Source organism: Gopherus evgoodei, chromosome 1 (genome assembly GCF_007399415.2).
Source record: "Gopherus evgoodei ecotype Sinaloan lineage chromosome 1, rGopEvg1_v1.p, whole genome shotgun sequence".
NCBI classification, from domain to species: Eukaryota; Metazoa; Chordata; order Testudines; family Testudinidae; genus Gopherus; species Gopherus evgoodei.
In genome coordinates, this window is record NC_044322.1 from 356682225 (window position 1) to 356700787 (window position 18563).

General features: G+C 47.8%; 1 protein-coding gene across 1 annotated transcript in view; it reads left to right on the forward strand.

The window, feature by feature from the left end:
* ITIH5 (inter-alpha-trypsin inhibitor heavy chain 5) overlaps positions 1-18563 on the forward strand; it is a 73929-nt gene that overhangs the window by 18191 nt on the left and 37175 nt on the right. The window contains exons 6-7 of the mRNA XM_030572380.1: positions 4663-4832; positions 7696-7812. Coding sequence (XP_030428240.1) covers positions 4663-4832; positions 7696-7812 — 287 coding nt within the window. The remainder of the gene's footprint in view (positions 1-4662; positions 4833-7695; positions 7813-18563) is intronic.

Consider the following 18563-nt stretch of genomic DNA (forward strand, 5'->3'; position numbering starts at 1 on the left):
AATCAAAGAGAAGTTTCTACCTTCCCCCCTATCAAGTGTTGACCCTGAAGATTTAGCATGAGGTATGAAATCAAGCTGGGTTCCTTCTGCCTCTGTAACCATGACCAGAAATATTTGAACCCCACCAGCACTGTCTGAGTATTGAACGTTTGTGAGTGAAATGCCTACCTGCTGTAGTGATTGGCACTGTGAGCACGAACGAAACAAATGAACATTTTCCAGATGGATCTAGCAATCAAAACCTATCTGGCCATCACCCAGTCAGGGAATAGCCTCAAACATCTCTGAAGTGCCGAATGCATCTTCAAGATGCATTCAGAAGAGTCAAATTCCTGTCACCTGGCTAGATGTGCACAGGCTCTGCAGTTCCAGCCGTAACAAGATCCTGGTGTGTCCATAAAGCACTTAAAGCAGGATGTACATGGGATTTAAAGGCACGCAGAGAGAAGGTGCTCTCTGCTGAGGAAGGACAAGAGTCCCCATTCTCACATTTGTGAAGCAGCAGAACGGTCTTTGTTGTTGCAGTGGCAATGGCGAATGTTGTATTTCTGGCTAGGGATCTGAGCCACAAAGGTCAGACTCAGCTCCAGACTTCTCCACAGTTTGATACAGGGCTTAGGTTTGGTTTGTTATAAAGATAGAGACTGTGTGGGGGTTCTGATTAGGTTTCTTCTTTGACAGACAAAGCTAAGCCAGGTCTCTCTAGTGTGTTTCCTTTGTAAGCAGGGTCACACATAAACATAAACCCAGCTGGTTTGTGTTTTTCCACAAGGAAGCCAGAGGGCACATGAGTTTGGGGAAATGATTTCCTGAGCTGGGCAGGTGTCTGCTCCCTTTCTGCCATTGTAACACAGATAAAACAGCGCAGAGGAAGCTGAGGCCAGGAATTCCCGCTCTTTCAGATGACCTCAAAACATAGTCACTTTCCACATGATGTCTAAGCCCAGAATTCCCTATTCCTTCTGCTGAGCCCCCATTTAATCCACACCTGGCACCCTTCTCTCCCCGTGAAGCAGTTTGGTGAGAATGTTTTGCCCATTGTGTACAGTAACCCCACATTCCCAGGTAAAACCAGATCCTGTGGTAGTTACCTCTGTTTCCTTTCTGTTTTACAGCTGGTGCTCAAAACCCCAAACTGCAGGGAGCTTTTGCTTTACCCCCCCCCCTTCCACCTTCCTAGATGCTCCCATTTTAAAGCTCAGGATGAGGTCTGGGTTGGAGCTCTGTATCTGGACTCACCCAAGCTCTAATCAAGTTTGAATTTGGCTTCACCTCTACACTTCATTGCTCGGGTAACATCAAATGAAGACAGATGTTAAAGGGTCAATTTTAGCAGAGGCAGTTTTGCTTTTGTCAGTCTGATTTGCACCAACAGTTGAATTCTAACAATTTGCCTTCATGCCTAGCTCATTGCAGGCATGAATCAGGCAGGTGGAAGCTCAAGCCATTTGTTCTGCAGGTCAAATTAGACCAGGGGTTCTCAAACTGGGGGTCATGACTCCTCGGGGGTTGCAAGGTTATTACATGGGGGGGTTGTGAGCTTTAAGCCTCCACCCCCAAACCCCGCCTCACCCCCAGCATTTATAATAATGTTAAATATAAAAAAATGTTTTTAGTTTATAAAGGTTGCACTCAGAGGTTTGCTGCGAGAAAGGGTCAGTGGTACGCAAATTTGAGAAGCACTGAATTAGACCTATGAAAAGGAAGGTCCAAGCCCTTTTGGATGTTTACCCTAAATATAACCTCAGACTTTCCCCTCTAGGTCACTAGCTCAAATGGAGGCCAGGGTAGTAAGTAGCAGGCAGTATTTGCTATATGTCCATTTTATTTGACATGTCTCCACATCACAAGGGCACCAGCTAGTTTGTTGGAGAGCTCAGTGGAAAGGACAAAGATTGACTGGGCAGAGTCTGAGCCACTTCCTCAACCATTCCTGCCCCTGTTGGTGACTCTCTAGGTGACCTTGGCAAAGTCACGTAACCCCTCTCTCCAGGCCTCTCATGTGCGTCATGATCTGTACAACGAGGATAACACTTATCCACCTTTGTGAAGTGCTTTGAGATGATGAAAGGTGCTGGATAATTGCAAAGCTGTACCTAGCACTTCTTGATCTCAAAGCACTTTTCAAAGAGATTAGGTGTCTTGATCCTCAGGTAACAGATAGGGAAAGTGAGGCACAGAGAGGCTATCTGACTTGCCCAATGGCAGACAGGAAGTTCATGGCAAGGCTGGAGGTAGAATCCATATCCCTAGATTCATCAGGTGGAGTACTTACCTGTGTCCAGGTAAGAGACGCCTGAAATTTCTGTTTGAGGGAGGTGTGCAGGGGAAGCTTGCATAGCCACTGCCTATGATATATGATGAGGATCAAGAGGGTGCTTCCATTTCCAGTGTGATCTGGAGCATTTTACTAGCACTGAAATAGGAGTAGAGAGATCACCTCTGTATCTGGCACTGGTATGACCGCTGCTGGAATCCTATGTCCAGTTCTGGTGCCCACAATCGGCACCAGACAAATTGCAAAGGGATGAGGGGAAAGCCGTAAGAATGGTTAAAGGATTACGAGACATATCTTATAGTGAAACTCAAAGAGCTCAATTTCTTTAGCTTAACAAAGAGACGATGACTTGATTACAGTCCATGAACTATTTATGTGGGGAACAAATATTTGATAATGGGCTCTTCAATCCAGCAGAGAAAGATGTAGCATGATCCAATGGCTGGAAGTTAAAGTTAGACAAATTCAGACTGGAAATTAGGTGTAAATATGTAACAGTGAGAATAATTACCCATTGGAACAATTTATTCAGGGTCGTGGTAGATGCTCCATCACTGACCAGTTTTAAATCAAGACTGGATGTTTTTCTAAAAGATCTGCTCTGGGAATTATTTCAGGGAAGTTCTCTGGCCTGCGTTCTACAGGAGGGCAGAGTAGATGATCACAATGGTCCCTTCTGGCTGTGTAATCTATGAAATATATCAGCCTACCGGGCAATGCAATTTCACTAATTGCTAGGGCTGCCTGTCAAACTCTGATAAAACCCAGGGAGGCGAGGGTGAAGCTCTCCAGGTAAATCAGAAAATGCAAATTTTTTTTAACACAGTGTTATGAATTCTGGACAGTTCCCGCATGTTGTCAGTTAGCCAAGATCTTTGAAGAGAGAAAAGATGGATGAAAAGAAGTGCCAATCCCAGCACAGCTGGTACACTGTATCTGAGGAGTGAACATCTCAGAGCCTGAACATCTATGCAGCAATTTTTAACCCCACAGCCTGAGGCCCAGGAGCCTGAATCAGCTGACCCAGGCCAGGCCCGGCTGTGCTGCAGGTCTTTTATTCCAGTGTAGATGTACCCTGATTTTAACATATACAGTTGAACAGGACAGGTGGACAAGAAGCATCTTTTTCAAAGAGGAGGTGACCCAGGGCCAGGATTTCACCCCTGGTGTCTTGAAATGATTCTGGGTTTGTTTTAGATGCTGGAAACCCTGCATTAGACTCCTGTAAGTGTAGAGGGAGGACTGATTTACACCAACTGAGCATCAGAGAATTTCTTCCTAGACCCTCTTGAAGCTTAAGAGGAACCCTTCCCTGCCTCCATTACTCTTCCCTTTACTGCTCCCTCTTGCTGTTCCATGGCAGGCCCTGTTGGCTGAATGGAGGTACCCATCTGTGTTGCTCCTGAATTAGATGGAGAGCAATAGGTGCACTCACTCAGTGTTCTTGGGATACCTTCCTCTTCCATTGGACGAGTTCACTGCTTTCCCTGCACGCCGAGGTCTCCCAGGGCTTCCACTTCCAGAAGCAGCCAGTAAGAGAGGAAGGACGATCCCATGGTTAAAGTGCTAGCCTGGGACCTGGAAGATCAGATTCAATTCTCTGCTCTCTGTCACAAACTACCTGTGTGAGCCTTGGCAAGACACTTGGCCTCCCTGTGCCTCAGTTTCCCATTTGTAAAAAGGGCACAATGGCAGTTCCCTGCCTTGGGGGGTGGGGTAGAATAAACATTGCAAGAGCTCAGATACTATTGTAATGGCGGCCATGTAAGTACCTCTGGCTGACATCAGTGGGCCTATGCCAATTGACATCGGCTGAGAATTTCACTGAGTTTTCAACATGTACTAAAAATGGATGTAGGCACACCTGAATTTTGGGGAAAGGCAAGATCAGATCTGAACTCTGACTAATCTAAAATTCATATAGCAGGGTGCTGGGGTACTTTGCAACCTATAAGGTACAATCTCACTGAAATGCAGCTACCTTTAAGAGAGGGAAGTAAAGAACTGCCCCACTCAGCAGGGCTTTAGCCCAGAACGTGGGGACAAACGTCTTTTACAAAAAGTGGTAAGAGTACTTTAACAGCCAATCAGAGAAGACCCTACCTTCAGGTTTAAGATCACTCCCAAAAACAACAGGAAGTTAACTAAACCTGTCCATCCCCCAATAAGCTTTCAGGGCTGGGTGCAGTTAGAGTTGCAAGGGGAAAGGGTCATTCTTAGTTTATTGCAGCTATTTTGCTCTTCCCCGATTTCATAATGTGACAGTCACTAATGCTCATTATACCTCATTGCATGGTAATTCCCCAGATGCTGTGCTGAGTCATGGAGAATCTGTCCGACAAATAGAAAAGCTGTAATATCGCTGGTTGTGTTTTCCCTACCAGATGACATCTCCCTGCCTCCATCTACCGTGATCGGCCAGACGAAAACGTTAGCCAAAGTGACCTTCAGTCCCAGTGTTGTTCAACAAACCCAGATTGCCCGCAATGGCATTCTGGGGGATTTTATCGTTCGATATGATGTCAACAGGGAACTGAGTGTCGGGGATGTGCAGGTACAGTACACATGCCTCACCTTCCTTGTGCTATCGACTATGCCAGAGGTAGCTGAACAGTGTTGGATGCCTGTGTTCCATAACAAATATTCCCCGCTTGAGGGTCATTTCTGCAGCTCGTAGGAGCCTAACGGCCACATCTAAGTGGTGTAACATTGACCAGATTGCATCCACCCTCGTACTGCCAACCCCACTGAGGATTAATTCCCCTTCCCCAAAGAAATCACAAGACTGGTTTAAAAATCATGAGATTATATCTTTTAAACAACAAATGTTGGGTTCTCTTTTGTTGCCTTTTGGATTCCCAGCCTCTAGGGTGTCCTTGCTTGCAGGCTAGAAGCTTACTTTTTTCAAAAGACATGAAAGCTGAGATTCGAATGCAGTCCAATTCTGGCAGTTGAGCATTTAAGAAACAACCACTATTGGGAGACTTCTGATCCAATCCTCAGAGCCGGCAACACTGACACCCCTTATCTTGAATGTGACTCAGGGTAGTCACCCTAGTCCCTATATGTGATACTCCGTCTTTAGCTGAGTAGCTTCCTTCCAGATCATTGCATGCCTTTGTAGTCTACCAGAGCCACACCTCTATAATCAAGATGATGGCAGTCATTATAATGCTCACTGGACCACACGTTGGCTTCTCTTGTCACAGAGCATGTGTTCTTCATACACCACTGATATGCAACAGCAACACAAGGGAACTCACTACTACATAAAAACATTTGTCCCCACCGGGAACTAGTTAAATCCCACATGACAGAAATTCAGAGCCCAAGCACGCCCTTTATCTTTTAGCGTTAAAGATTCACATGAAAGGGGACAATGGAAAAATTATAAGTAAGAAAACAGTCAAATCAAAGTCACCCGGCAGCTCTACCCACATACCTAGCAATTTTTCACATGAGCCAAATTGCAGCTATTAGCAAATGACAGATTTAGTGAACGGGGATGCAGATAGCTACGGTTGGTGGCTCTAAACAGGCACACATAGAACAATATCTTTTAGTTCCACCATCTATTCACATAGGCTGAAAAAAATCACCCGTGTGAACACCTACGTAAGTCCTATTTTGATGGTTTCAATGGGGACGTGGTCAGCCACATGGCCTCTGCGCAATGTCTCAGCACACGAGTGCACATCAGACAAAGTTCAGTGTATGCATATTTTTAAATAGATTCACAGATTCCGAGGCCAGACAGGACCATTGTGATCATCTAGTCTGACCTCCTGCGTAATACAGGCCAGAGAACTGCCCTGAAAGAATTCCAAGAGCGGAGCTTTTAACAAAACATCCATTCTTGTTTAAATATTGCCAGTGATGGAGAATCCACCCTGGGGAAATTATTCCAGTGGTTAATTACCCTCATTGTCAAAAATATATGCCTCATTTCCATCTGAATTTCTCTAGCTTCAACTTCCAGTCATTGGATGGTGTTAGACCTTTCCCTGCTAGACTGAAGAGCCCATTATTGAATATTTATTCCTCGTGTTGGTACTCAGAGACTGTTAAGTCACCCTTTCAGCTTCCCTTTCTTAAGCTAAAGAGATGGTGTTCCTGGAGTCTGCCACTACCAGGCCTCTAAGCCTTTAGTCATTTTCATGGCTCTTCTCTGAACCCTTTCCAGCTTATCAACCTCCTCCTTGAATTATGGCAAGTGGTTCTGCACTGCCTATTATGAGGCAACTTGCTCTCACCTCTGCTTGAAATCCATGTCCAAGCCTTCGTTCTCTTTCACCCAGACCAGAGGTTCCCAAACTTCAGTGATTTATATCCCATGTGTGACTCCTTCACAGGGGCAGGTGAGGGGAAGGGGGGTCTGGTACCCATGGGGGCCAGAGGCAGGGCAGGAGGGGTGCTTGGTACCCCCTGGGGCAGAGTGCTACTCACCACCTGGCAGTTGAAGAAGCCTTCCTCTCTCCCAGCTGTTGGGTGGTTTTGGCTGCCAGGACCCAGCTCCCTGCCTGTCTTGCACCCACCTACCCAGGGGAAGCAAATGGGGCCATGCTGAAGGGTTGGGGTTAGCAGGGAAGGCTGCTCCCTGTGAGTACCCAGGCCCCTGCCAAACACAGTCCCCTCCTGACCTTGTCCCTTCAGCACAGCCCCATCCACTTCCCCTGGGCTTTTTCCAGCAGGGGAAGCAGATGCCCTGGACTTGCACTGAAAGGCCAGATTCAGGAGGGGGCTTTGCCCTGCAGGGGACTCAGCACTGCTGGCTTCCCCAGCAGAGGCGGGTAGCTGCCAGTTGGGGGCTGCAGCAGCTGTAGCAACAGGGGAGCAAGACACACAGGGAGTCTCATCCCAGCAGCTGAGACCACCCACACAGCCCCGTCCGCTTCTCCTGCTGGGCAGAGCTGCCTGCTGCCCCTGGCCCTTCAGTCCGGCCCATCCTCAAACAACTCCGTTTGTTTAGGAGCCAGTCCACAGCCACCTGCCTTGTCTTTAAACCCTGCCTGGCCTTGCCCTCAGTTGTCTCCACCATTCCCTGCTTCCTTTAGCCCTACCTTGTCCTCTTTGTGGCTCCTGCCAACTGGAACAGCCTTCCTGTCTCCCTCCATGCCACTGACTCTTCTAAAATCTCAGCTGAAAATCTCTCTTCCCCATTCAGCCAGAACCACTTATCTCTTTTCTGCCTCCTCTCTGATTCCCCACTGCACCATGCAGCAGAATCTAGATCTGCTCAGCATTTGGGGACATCATTGGTACGAAAGACGCTATTCAGAATTAAGGACCAATCCTGCTCCCACTGAGGTGCGTGGCAAAACTGTTGACTTCACTAGGGGTAAAGGGGTCCTGGTGACGAGTGTGGTTGACAATATTGTGACCTGCCATGTGTCCTTGACTTTCTCCCCCTCCCTCAGATCTTGAATGGATACTTCGTGCATTACTTCGCCCCCCAGGATCTCCCACCACTGCCGAAGAACGTTGTGTTCGTGCTGGACAGCAGTGCCTCCATGGTGGGAGCAAAGCTCAGACAGGTGAGCCAGGGGATGCTATGTGATGCAGAGTGGTTTGCTGTGACATTGCCATGATGACCACTTAGGTGGGTAGCCTGGCCACCAGCTCTACAGGGAAATTACATGGGAAAACCCCAGCACCAGGAGGCCCTTGAGACATCTCAGCATTTGGAAGGAAGAGGAAGAGGATGGAGAGATTACAGAGCTGGGCTCATGCAAACCCTGAGCAAATCCAGGCCTCACTGAAGCAGTGGCAGATTAACTCATGGATCCTGTAAATGGATTGGGACTCACCACCTGCGGCGGCTCTTGCTGGTGACTCCAGGAATTAGCTCAATTCCAGTGGAGCACCCCCTCCAGGTGGTGTCCCGTCAATTATTCTGCCCTCCGCTGCTCTCGCTGGACCCATGTTGCTCCCTGCTCGGCAGTGTCCTCTTCGAGGCCACTGCCCTCCAGCAGTGTCCCTTAGTCCATCTGGACCCCCTTCCGGGGGTCGATGATCAGCAGTCCGGCATTCCAGCCACCATATGCAACCACACACCCCAAAGTCTAATCCCTCTTGTCAGGGATCGGGTGTAGTCTATAATGGCCACTCCCTACGGCTAATGGCTGAGTGTACTGCAAGGAGGAAGGGGGGGACCAGGAACCCTCTGGCGTCAGCCTCGCTGTCCTCTTTCTTTCCCTTCTTCTGTCTGTTTCCCTGGGCTGCTTCCCCTATGGCCCCTTGCACCCGCTAGGCCCTTCCCTTCAGGGCCTGCAGCCTGGTGGCTATGGGCTAGAGCCTTCTAGCCTCCCTGAGCCTGCCCAGCACTGCGCTGTCTGCGGTGCTATTCTCCCCCTTGGAGACTGACCTCCCCCTGTCAAAGGCCTGAGACAGACTGACTGCTCCTGCTCTGGGCAGCCTTTATATATGGGTGAGCTTGGCCCTGATTGGTTCCCTCCAATCTGGGCCCTGATTGGCTCCCCATAAGCCCTTTTCTGATTGGCTCCTGGGCTTTGCAGGCTCCCTGGCCTGCCACAGCCCATCCTCCCAGGGAGTGGGGCAGTCCACCCTACTACAGGTCTATGGGGCCTGTGCCCAGGGGCCCCAGGCAATTTGGGGGCCCCCGTAGGAGTGCTGGAACCTCTATAGAAGTGGAGGGATCATTGCTGCTGGACCGTAGGCCCACCCCTTGCTCATCCTCTTGCCCCTGGAGCTAAGCTCTGGTAGGGTGAGCATATTTCCTACAGGGAAAATGGGACACCATGCGCACACTCCCCCACACCCTACAGAGCTGGCCTGAGCTGCTCTCCTGAGCCCTCCACCTCTCCCACACAGGGCTGGCCTGAGCACCACTCCACCTGCCCTGGTTGGGGGCTGGGGTGCCCGAGAGCAGCCCCCGGCCCATGTCCCCTGAGGCATGCCACCCAGGGTAGATGGAGGGTCTGGGGCTCACCAGGCAGCTCTTGCCATGGCTTGACTCCGGCTTCCAGTCTGGCCAGGGGATGGGGCCTTTGGGGGAAGGGTAGGAACAGGGAGTGGGGCCACATGGTGAGAGGAATGTGGGGGGTCCCAAATGTTCTTTGTGCCCAGGGTCACAATAAATCTTAATTTGCCTCTGCACTGAAGTCAATGACAAATCTCCTATTGACTTCAATAGGGCTCGGATTTCACCCTAGTCTCTGAGAGCTGAGTGCCACTCCCACAGCTGCCAAGTGGCAGCAGCAGCCAGAAAGAGAGGGTGAATGGGGAAAAAACGGGGGAAGCCTAGAATCTAGGACGCAGCTTTGTCTGTAGGATCACGACCCTCCCAAATAGCTGTGTCCTTTCCCCTCATCTCATCTCCTCCCCTTCTAGGCGAGGATTAGACAGAGAGGCCAGCGCTGCTGAAAGCCCCCTGGCCTGTCCGGTAAATGGAGCGCCTGCACCTTTACCTAGCACAGGTTTAACCATGCCCCATCAGGCAATGACACCCATCACTTCCAGACAGGCTAAAATGCCGCTGTGGGGGATCTGCACAAGGGTGGAAGCTGGTGCAAATCTGCAGGAGCAGTGCTGGGTTGGAGGCACATCCAATGTGGCTTGGGGTTGGAACATATAATTAAGATGGGTGAGTGACATATCAGCCCAGCCCACTTCCTTCTCAGGTTCCCTGGCTAGCTCCGCTGACTGCTGATGAGATGTCTGGGTACAGCCCAGAGCCGTCTTCAGGGGTTAATTTATTTGGCTGCCAACACTGGCACTAACTTAGCAGATGTAAACCTAGTCTTGAGAGTTTGAACCATGATATTTATACAAAGCCTTAACTTAGGGTGACCAGACAGCAAATGTGAAAAATCAGGACAGGGGTTGGGGAATAATAGAAGCCTATATAAGAAAAAGACCCAAAAATCGGGACTGTCTCTATAAAATTGGGACATCTGGTCACCCTACCTTAACTACATGCAGCTCTTGAAAAAAGGCAGATCTGTAGTAGCATGTGCCCCTGAAACCTCTATGATTCCAAAATTCCACATAACACTGGACTGTCACAGCATCTAGAATCAAGGATTTCACTGTAATGGCCCCTTCTCCCTGCCTCGCCGAGCCCTGATTACTAGAGAAGCGCTCATCGGTGACACAACTCCTGCTTGCTGCTTCTGTGGCGATCCAGAGAGGACTCCAGAAAAACGCCATGGACCCTATGCTCTGGGCAGACTCGGAGTAGCTTTCTCCCCCCAGCCTGTGTATTTGTGTTTTAAATTCTGCTTTAACTAGGGGGCTGGGATTTGAGTCTGTTTAGTGCAAGGAGCTGGCTGGGTTTAGGAGCAGGTCTCCCAGGGTTAATCCCGGGCCATGCTGTTTGGAATAATAGCATGAACAAGAAATGCTAATGCCCCATAATCTTAGCCCTCGTCAGGAGGAAAATAAAACTCTTTAGTGGTAAAAGGTTAATCCTTCAATCCAAGACAATACTGGGGCAATACACCAACTCTTAGCAGGCTGGTCATTCAGTGCCTTAATGCCTTGGCTCAGCATTACGTTGCTTGCTAAACACTTTATCCCCCGTTTCCAGCAAGTGGGGCTAGTGGATGGATTTTGACTTTCTCCATTCAACGTAAGAGACAACCCAGGTGCTTTTCAACCAAACAACACAGCAGCAGAATTTCAGGGGTTTGTTAGCAAAGCTGCTTTCCCAGAAACATGTAGTTGGGCCTGCACTCATTCAATAGCCTGTACGTCTTTACTTAGAACCCGCCCTCATGTGTTCATTTAGTTAGCTGCAAGTTTGCCATATAAGCCCTGGGAGAGGTAATTCAATGTACGAAAAGGCACACTTGATTTTAGTTTTCAGGGGAGGTGGTTAGATAGGTAGTTGAAATTGTCGCTTCTAAAGGAAAATATAGGATAATTATATATGATGTAAGCAAGTCTATTGTAAAATAGCTAATAGAGAAGCAGGGCCTGCCCAGGTACGCATGGACAAAGACAAATTGCTTATGGATAACTGCGTGTATGTCTGGTAAGTAAGTTAGTGCCAGTGTTGGTAGCCAAATAAATTACCCCACAATGACTGTTCTAGGCGTAGCGTGACTAGATGTCCCGATTTATAGGGACAGTCATGATATTTGGAGCTTTTTCTTAAATAGGCCCCTATTACACCCCACCCCCTGTCCCAATTTTTCATATTTTCTGTCTGGTCACCCTATCTGGGTGAGGACGGGGGATGGGGGGAATTGACAGTTGTTACAATGTCTGTGACAGTGTGATTCCAGTATGGTAAGGAGCTTCCCTCTGCCTGAACTTGTCTACCATAACGCATGTCCTGCCATGAGGGCAGGGGACTGGACTCGATGACCTCTCGAGGTCCCTTCCAGTCCTAGAGTCTATGAGTCTATGAGTCTATGTTTTTAAACCACCTTCGGCTTTGTGTTCTCCAGCTTGATAGCGTTGTCTTTAGCTCAATATCATAGACTGTTTTGTGGTGGCATCAAAAAACACAGAGAGGAGGAAACACAATGTCATTCATGGCTAAAGACTCTGTCACCCAGCGAATAGACCTAGCAGGAATGATGGCAACAGAGACCAATAGTAATTAACACATTCAAAACAAAAGCTCCTAATGGTTTTCTTATGGCTGCTGCCGTCTTGGGTTGGTAAAAGCCATGTTAACAATATCAAGCTAATCAGCAACCAGGGTCAGCAGGCAGTAGCCTTTGCAACAATCCATTATTGATCAAGGCTGATAGTTACAAAGATGGCTATTAAACTATAATCAGGTCCACTTAGCAAGAGAGGCATGTGCTAATGCATGTTGGAGTAGGGGAAATGCCTCCTCTTGCTCTTCTATAGCAGAGTTCTCAAACTGTGGTTCATGGCACGTTTGGCAACGCACAGAGAGTTGGTAGGTCGCATGGGGCTGGCTTTCCTCATTTCCCGCTGCTGAATCCCATGAGAACATAGCTAAAAATACACTCAGTACTCTTCTGAGATGTCTTTTCATGGGTGGCACGAGACTCCTCCATTTGGAGAGGTTGGGCATGCCCAGACCATGGCTCTGCCCCGATGCCCACCTCCATGCGGCCTCCTCCTCTTGAAGCCCCACCCACACTCCTCGCCCAGTGGCCCAGTTGGCTGGCCACTCACCACCTGGGCACGCCTCCTCCCCCGGCCCCATGCAGGCGGAGCGGGAATGGGCAGAGGCAGAGGGAAGGCGGGGCCTCATGGGAAAGAGAACAAGTGAGAGCAGGGCCTCAGAGCAGAGTGCAGGTGGGGCCACAACCGGGGCTGCGGCCAGTGTGCCCTTTTGGTCTCTTATACCTGCTGCCCATGTGTCTTTTCCATGTTAGCAGCAGCTGTAGCTGCCATGAGGAAGTGATTGTGAATGGGAAAAGTGCCGGTCAGGACGATCACAAATGAGAATGGGAGGCATCTGTGAGACAAACTTTATTCCAGCAGCAGACAAATGTAGGGCTGGAAAAGACCGTGAGAGATCATCTGGTCCAGCCACCTGTGCAGTACCAGGACCAGATATACCTAGAGCAATGGAGCAATAATACTCAGACTGTGGTTCGTGAGCCACAAGTGTCTCTTTAATGAGTCTCCTGTGGCGCTTTCCAGCACATGATAGTAAAACACTGTGTGATCTAATTATTAACTAGTTTAAGTTATTATGCTATTTTACTATGTTATTAACCAAATAAGTTATCAAATTGCACTAAGTTATTAACCCTTATTTGCTGTGAGAATAATATATATATTTATATATAAACTAAATATTTCCCCATCATACTGTTTAAATATGAATAGTACTATTGTAAAAGAAACAATGGAATGTTGATCACTAATTTGGCTCCTGAACTGCTGAGGTCTGAGTGTTAGTGGCCTAAACCATCCCTGACAAGTGTTTGTCTAACTTATTCATAGAAAACCTCCAGTGATGGGGATTTTGCAGCCTGACTTGGCAACTTATTCCAGTACTTAATCATTCCTTTTGTCAGAAAAAAAATGCCTAATATTGAACCTAAATCTCCTTTGCTGCAGACTAAGCTGATTGCTTCTTGTCTTAACCTTGCTGGACATGGAGAACAATTGAACTCAACCCCTGTAACAGGGTTGATTTATAACAACACTGCACAAGAGGATAGTGATTCATAATAATGTAGGGGGCTTGTGAAATCCACATGGGAGCGGAATCCTGGCCTCACTGAAATCACTGCCCAAATTCCCACTGACTTCAGTGGGGCCAGGCTTTCACCCCAGTGGGCTGCTCTACAGGTGACCTCATGCTTATGGTCCAGTTGTGCGTGAGTTCTTTTTCTGCTCCTGTGTTCTTCTGTTCACTATGTGCCAATTAGTCAGTTCCCCCGTCTCTCTCTCTTTCCCAAGCATCACAGTCTTTGAAGAGACAGAACATATGGCTTCAAATCCATTTAGCGCCAGCCGTTTCTCAATGTTGTTGTGAAAGAGACATTTTTCTCCATTGTGACAGTCTAGCAGGGAAGCTAGTCCTCCATTGCTTCTTTCTGTTGTGGTTCTAACAGCATTTGAATGTGGGTCAGACGCTCATGTCGTGTAAATCAGCTTTAGTGGTGCTGTGATGCTTTACACCAGATGAGGATCTGGTCCTGTGTGTGTCACTCTCCCTACAGCACTTGGCAGACAGGGCATTTGTGAAAAGCAAAGAAATTCCAGAGTAGGATACATGATTATAAACACTTTATGCACTCGAGGTCTGGCAGGTGGCTATTGTTGTTATGCTGGCAAGGAAAGTGTTTTGGTCCTTTATTGGCAAGGTGAAATGCTAGAACGTACTGCGTGGAAGAGCTGTGGTCAGTGTGAATCTGAAGGAAATGGGGTTTATGCAATTCTGGCAAAGAATTGGGAAGCACTAAGTTTAGCATATGGGATCAGCTTGTGCTAAGCTTAAATCAACCTAAGTTACATCAGCATACAGCCGCCGCAGTAATTACATCGCTTATGTGTGTCTACACTTGGCTGCTTGTGTCGGCGGTGCTCCTCCTCACTAGAAGCGCTCATATCAATCGTACTGTCATTTTGGGGCATTGTGGGATGGCTCCTGAAAGCCACTAACAGTCGACGTAAGCAACACAGTGTCTACACTGATACTGCGTCGACCTAACTGCATCAACATTGACTCTCCGTCTCTCGTGGAGGTGGAGTTATTAAGTTGTTGTAGCAGGGCAGTTATGTTACCAGGAGAGAAATTTTAGTGTAGACGCTTCCGGAGTTAGGTTGACGTAAGCTGCTTTGCGTCAACCTAACTGTGTAGAATCATAGAAACATAGAATATTAGGGTCAGAAGAGACCTCAGGAGGTCATCTAGTCCAATCCCCTGCTCAAAGCAGGACCAACATCAACTAAATCATCCCAGTCAGGGCTTTGTCAAGTTGGGCCTTAAAACCTCTAATGATGGAGATTCTCAAACCTCCCTAAGGAACCCATTCCAGTGCTTCACCACCCTCCTAGTGAAATAGTGTTTCCTAATACCAACCTGGACCTCCCCCACTGCAATTTGAGACATTGCTTCTTGTTCTGTCTTGTTCTGTGTAGTGTAGATCAAGTCTTAATGATTCAAAGGAAGACAAAGATCTTCCCCCAAAGTACCTAGTCAGTTGTACAATGGTGTTTTTTTCAAGGCTGGGATGGGGTTGTATACTGGGTGCAATTCCCTTCTAACCCCAGCATGTAGTCGCTATGATCCGATTCCCCTACCTCCGCTGGCTGTAGATGTTGTGGTAGTGAAGACTGAATTGAAAGCCCCATCTACACCTGCTGTAACGGAATCAGGGGATCCAATTATAACACTTTTGTCCCCTGAGCTGGGTACAACATAGAAGTCATAGTGTTGGTGAGGTCTGACCCTGTCCCCATAATTGGGTTAAATCCTTATATTGGCCAAGATTTTAGCTTAGTTCTGAGAACATGATGGGTTCCCATCCGCACTGCAACTTCTAAGTGTGCTGTAACCAGGCTGGGAAGTCAACATAGCTGGATCCCTTGACTCAGTTACAACTGTAGTGTGGGCAGGGCTGAAATGTGACTAGCCCCACACTGGTTGTTTTTAAGATAATGCCAGTCACGCAGTATTTCTGGATCTGTTTCCTTGGCAAATTAGGTTTATCTGGCGCACCAGATTTGATTTTGATTGATGAAAAAGATTTCTCACTCCAAGCCAGGCCTTGAACACGGAAACTTACAGTAGGTACCCAGTGGGGTTCTTATTTCAAGATGCTGGAGTGTGGGCAAGGTCATACTTAGAGGTACTATGCAGTCACCATATCTATTCTCCCATTCATCAGCAACAGGACCCTAGAAACTTCTCTGGTTTGGACCTTTTGTTTCTAATTTCTAATTTAGGGTCAAATCCCTGAGTAAAGACATCGGGCAAAACTTCCACTAACTTTAATAATAGACGTTTTACCTGAGTGAGGACCTCTGGCTTTGGCCCAGTAAAGATCTTTCTCCAAGCACTGACCAGGTATTAGCTGGAAGTACTCAAGCCACTCTGCTCATGTGTGCAAGCTGTATGCTCCTGCATGTAACAGGAGATGCTGGAATCCCCGATCTCACACAACATTCTAGCCAGCCATTTGGAAAAAAAGCTCAAAAGGATTAGATTAAACCATTCAGGGTGGTTTTAGTTCTTAAGTTTCAGTTCAGCCCTCTGACCAAACTTTTAGAAAGTCACAATTAGCTAAGGATGAGATCCTGGTTCCCAGGGATCAGGTCTTACTGGGTTTGCTGAGTGTTCTCCTTAGGTGGATTTGCTTTTGTCACCGGTCACATTCTTAGAAAAGTCTGAGCACCTTATATAAACATTTCTCTGCCTCTCCATGCCTTGGCGCCCAGCTCTCTTTTGAGTAGTTTCAGGTTGATTCTATTGATTACGTGGATTCTGAATGCCAGCAACCATCAGGACCGTTTGACACCTTCCCTGCCCCACACAAAGAAATTCCCTGTGTTGCTGAAGAACTGGCTGTAGGCTCATTGCCCTGGTCTACTCTGGGGAGGGGAATCGATCTAAGTTACGCAACTTCAGCTATATGAATAACGTAGCTGAAGTCGATGTACTTAGATCAACTTACTGTGATGTCTTCACTGCAGTGAGTCGACTGCTGCCACTCTCCCGTCGACTCTGCTTGCACCTCTCACCGAGCTGGAGTACAACGGTCGATGGGAGAGGGCTTGGGGATCAATTTATCGTGTTTAGACTAGACACAATAAATCAATCCCTGCTGGATCGATTGCTGCCTGCCGATCCAGCTGCTACGGGCTTTGAGCAGCTCCAAGACCGCAGCATACTGGGAGTCGGAGGCCAGATTCCGGCTTTCAGTGGGATCACTGCCTGCCAGTCTGGCCGGTCGTGAAGTGCTAATCTGAATGGTGGCTGCTCTCCAGAAAACCCTACCTTAAACTGCCAAGGAGCCACTGAGCAAAATCCTAATTCTAATAGCAGCCTTCAGTGACTTCCAAAGCTACTGTGTGAACAGCTGCCAGCCTTTCTGGTTTTATCTGGAGATTTACAAATGTGTCTACCCAACCATGAACGTAGGATGAACGTAAAGAAATTGTATAAAATGTGCCCAGCATAGAGTCTGTCACTATAAATGTCTGCCACTCCGGAACAGAGTACAATAGAGTCACCTCCATCACTCCCATTTGATGAAAATATGGGTGATTCATTGGAAACATAGGATCTGCCAGTCTGGATCAAACCCAGCTAGTTCAGTGTCCTGTCTCTGACCATGACCAGCATGAGCTACTTCAGAAGAAGGTGCAAGAACCTCACACTAGGCAGATGTGGGATAATGTGTCTTCCACAACATCCCAAAGCCCATAAAATTGAGGCTAAATCAGTCCAGCCACGGAAGTGAATGCAAGATCTGGACACCTCTGGAAGTTCAACTCTCAGGACTGTTGGCAAAATCTCAGCTATATTGATGAAGGGGAGATGCTGCCTCTCATGTAGAGGCCAGACCTTAGAGGGCTTTATATGTCAATGTTAACTTTTTGAATTGGGCTCAGAGTACATAGGAAGCAAGGCTAGTGCAAGTTTTGAAACCGAAATGCTATCAGGGCCTGACCCAAAGGCCAGTGAAGTCAACGTGTCAGTCTTTTCATAGATTCCAGCAAGCTTTGAATCAAGCCTCTAGTTAGTACATCATGAGGTGGGATGAGTCCACATACTACTGAAGTGATACTGTCTTCTCTGCAAAATGAGTCTTTTACTGTGCAAAGTCTTTGCCTCTCAGTACGCTTACGCAAGGCATCTTCAGGTCTTCTGAGCTCCAACCATGCCTAATACCTTATGAGCTAGAGCTGTCATGGAATTGCTTCACTCATCACCCACATGCAGCTACCTCTAGGGTGGATGGAAGGCGGCAGCTGTTTAACAGCAAGCAGCAGCACTTCATAACAAGTTTACAAGAAGTAGCGAAGAATATTGTCTCTGTAGATTGGCTGAATGTGGGCAGGATATAATGATCTATATTGCAATCTGCTTAGAAACATTCAGCACATTTGCAGGTGCATCTGAGGCTTGATACAGAAGAGACATGGAACGTGTGTAAGGGAACAAGCAAACTGGAAGATGTTTTTAGCTGGGGAACATCTGACTCTGGAATAGGCCATGACAGGCAACAGACATGTTGCAGCTGGAGCCTGCCCTTCCAAGTGGGGTGGAAATATGTGCTACGACACAGGCAAACCCATACATAGTCCACTAAGGATTGTTGCATCAGGCAAAGCAACCACGGGTGATGGCATCATACCAGGTGTCGCTAGCGAAGTTCCCAGATCTGGCTCAGTGGGATTTTGCATGCTAGAATGGCTTGAAAAGTGCTGAAGAAGTAAACTTCATCTTTCCTGGTGCTGTCCTTGCTTTTCCATTCACATCTGTTTAAAATGTTTCTCGCTCTGTGCCTGGCAGTAAGCTCCCATATGCCAGCCAGGTAATGTGCTCATAGAAGCCAGCTGGCTTCCATGCAGTACATCGCCGCTGGTAAGTGCATTGACAGACTTTTTATTGAAATTGTAGATGATTGGTGGGGCGGGGAGACAATGGAAAGAGTCCAGTGACAGCAACCGTTTGTAGGTCCACCAGTCTGGAGCCCGTTCTGCTGTCCTTACTCAATTGGGACAGTGTCATCTAGTTGTTAGGGCACAGGAATGAGAGCCAGAGCTGGGTTCTGTTGGTAGCTCAGCCACTGAGCTGCTGTACAACCCTGGGCAAGTCACTTTCCTTTTCTGTGCTTCTGTTTCCTCACATACTTTTTGCCCTGTCTATTTA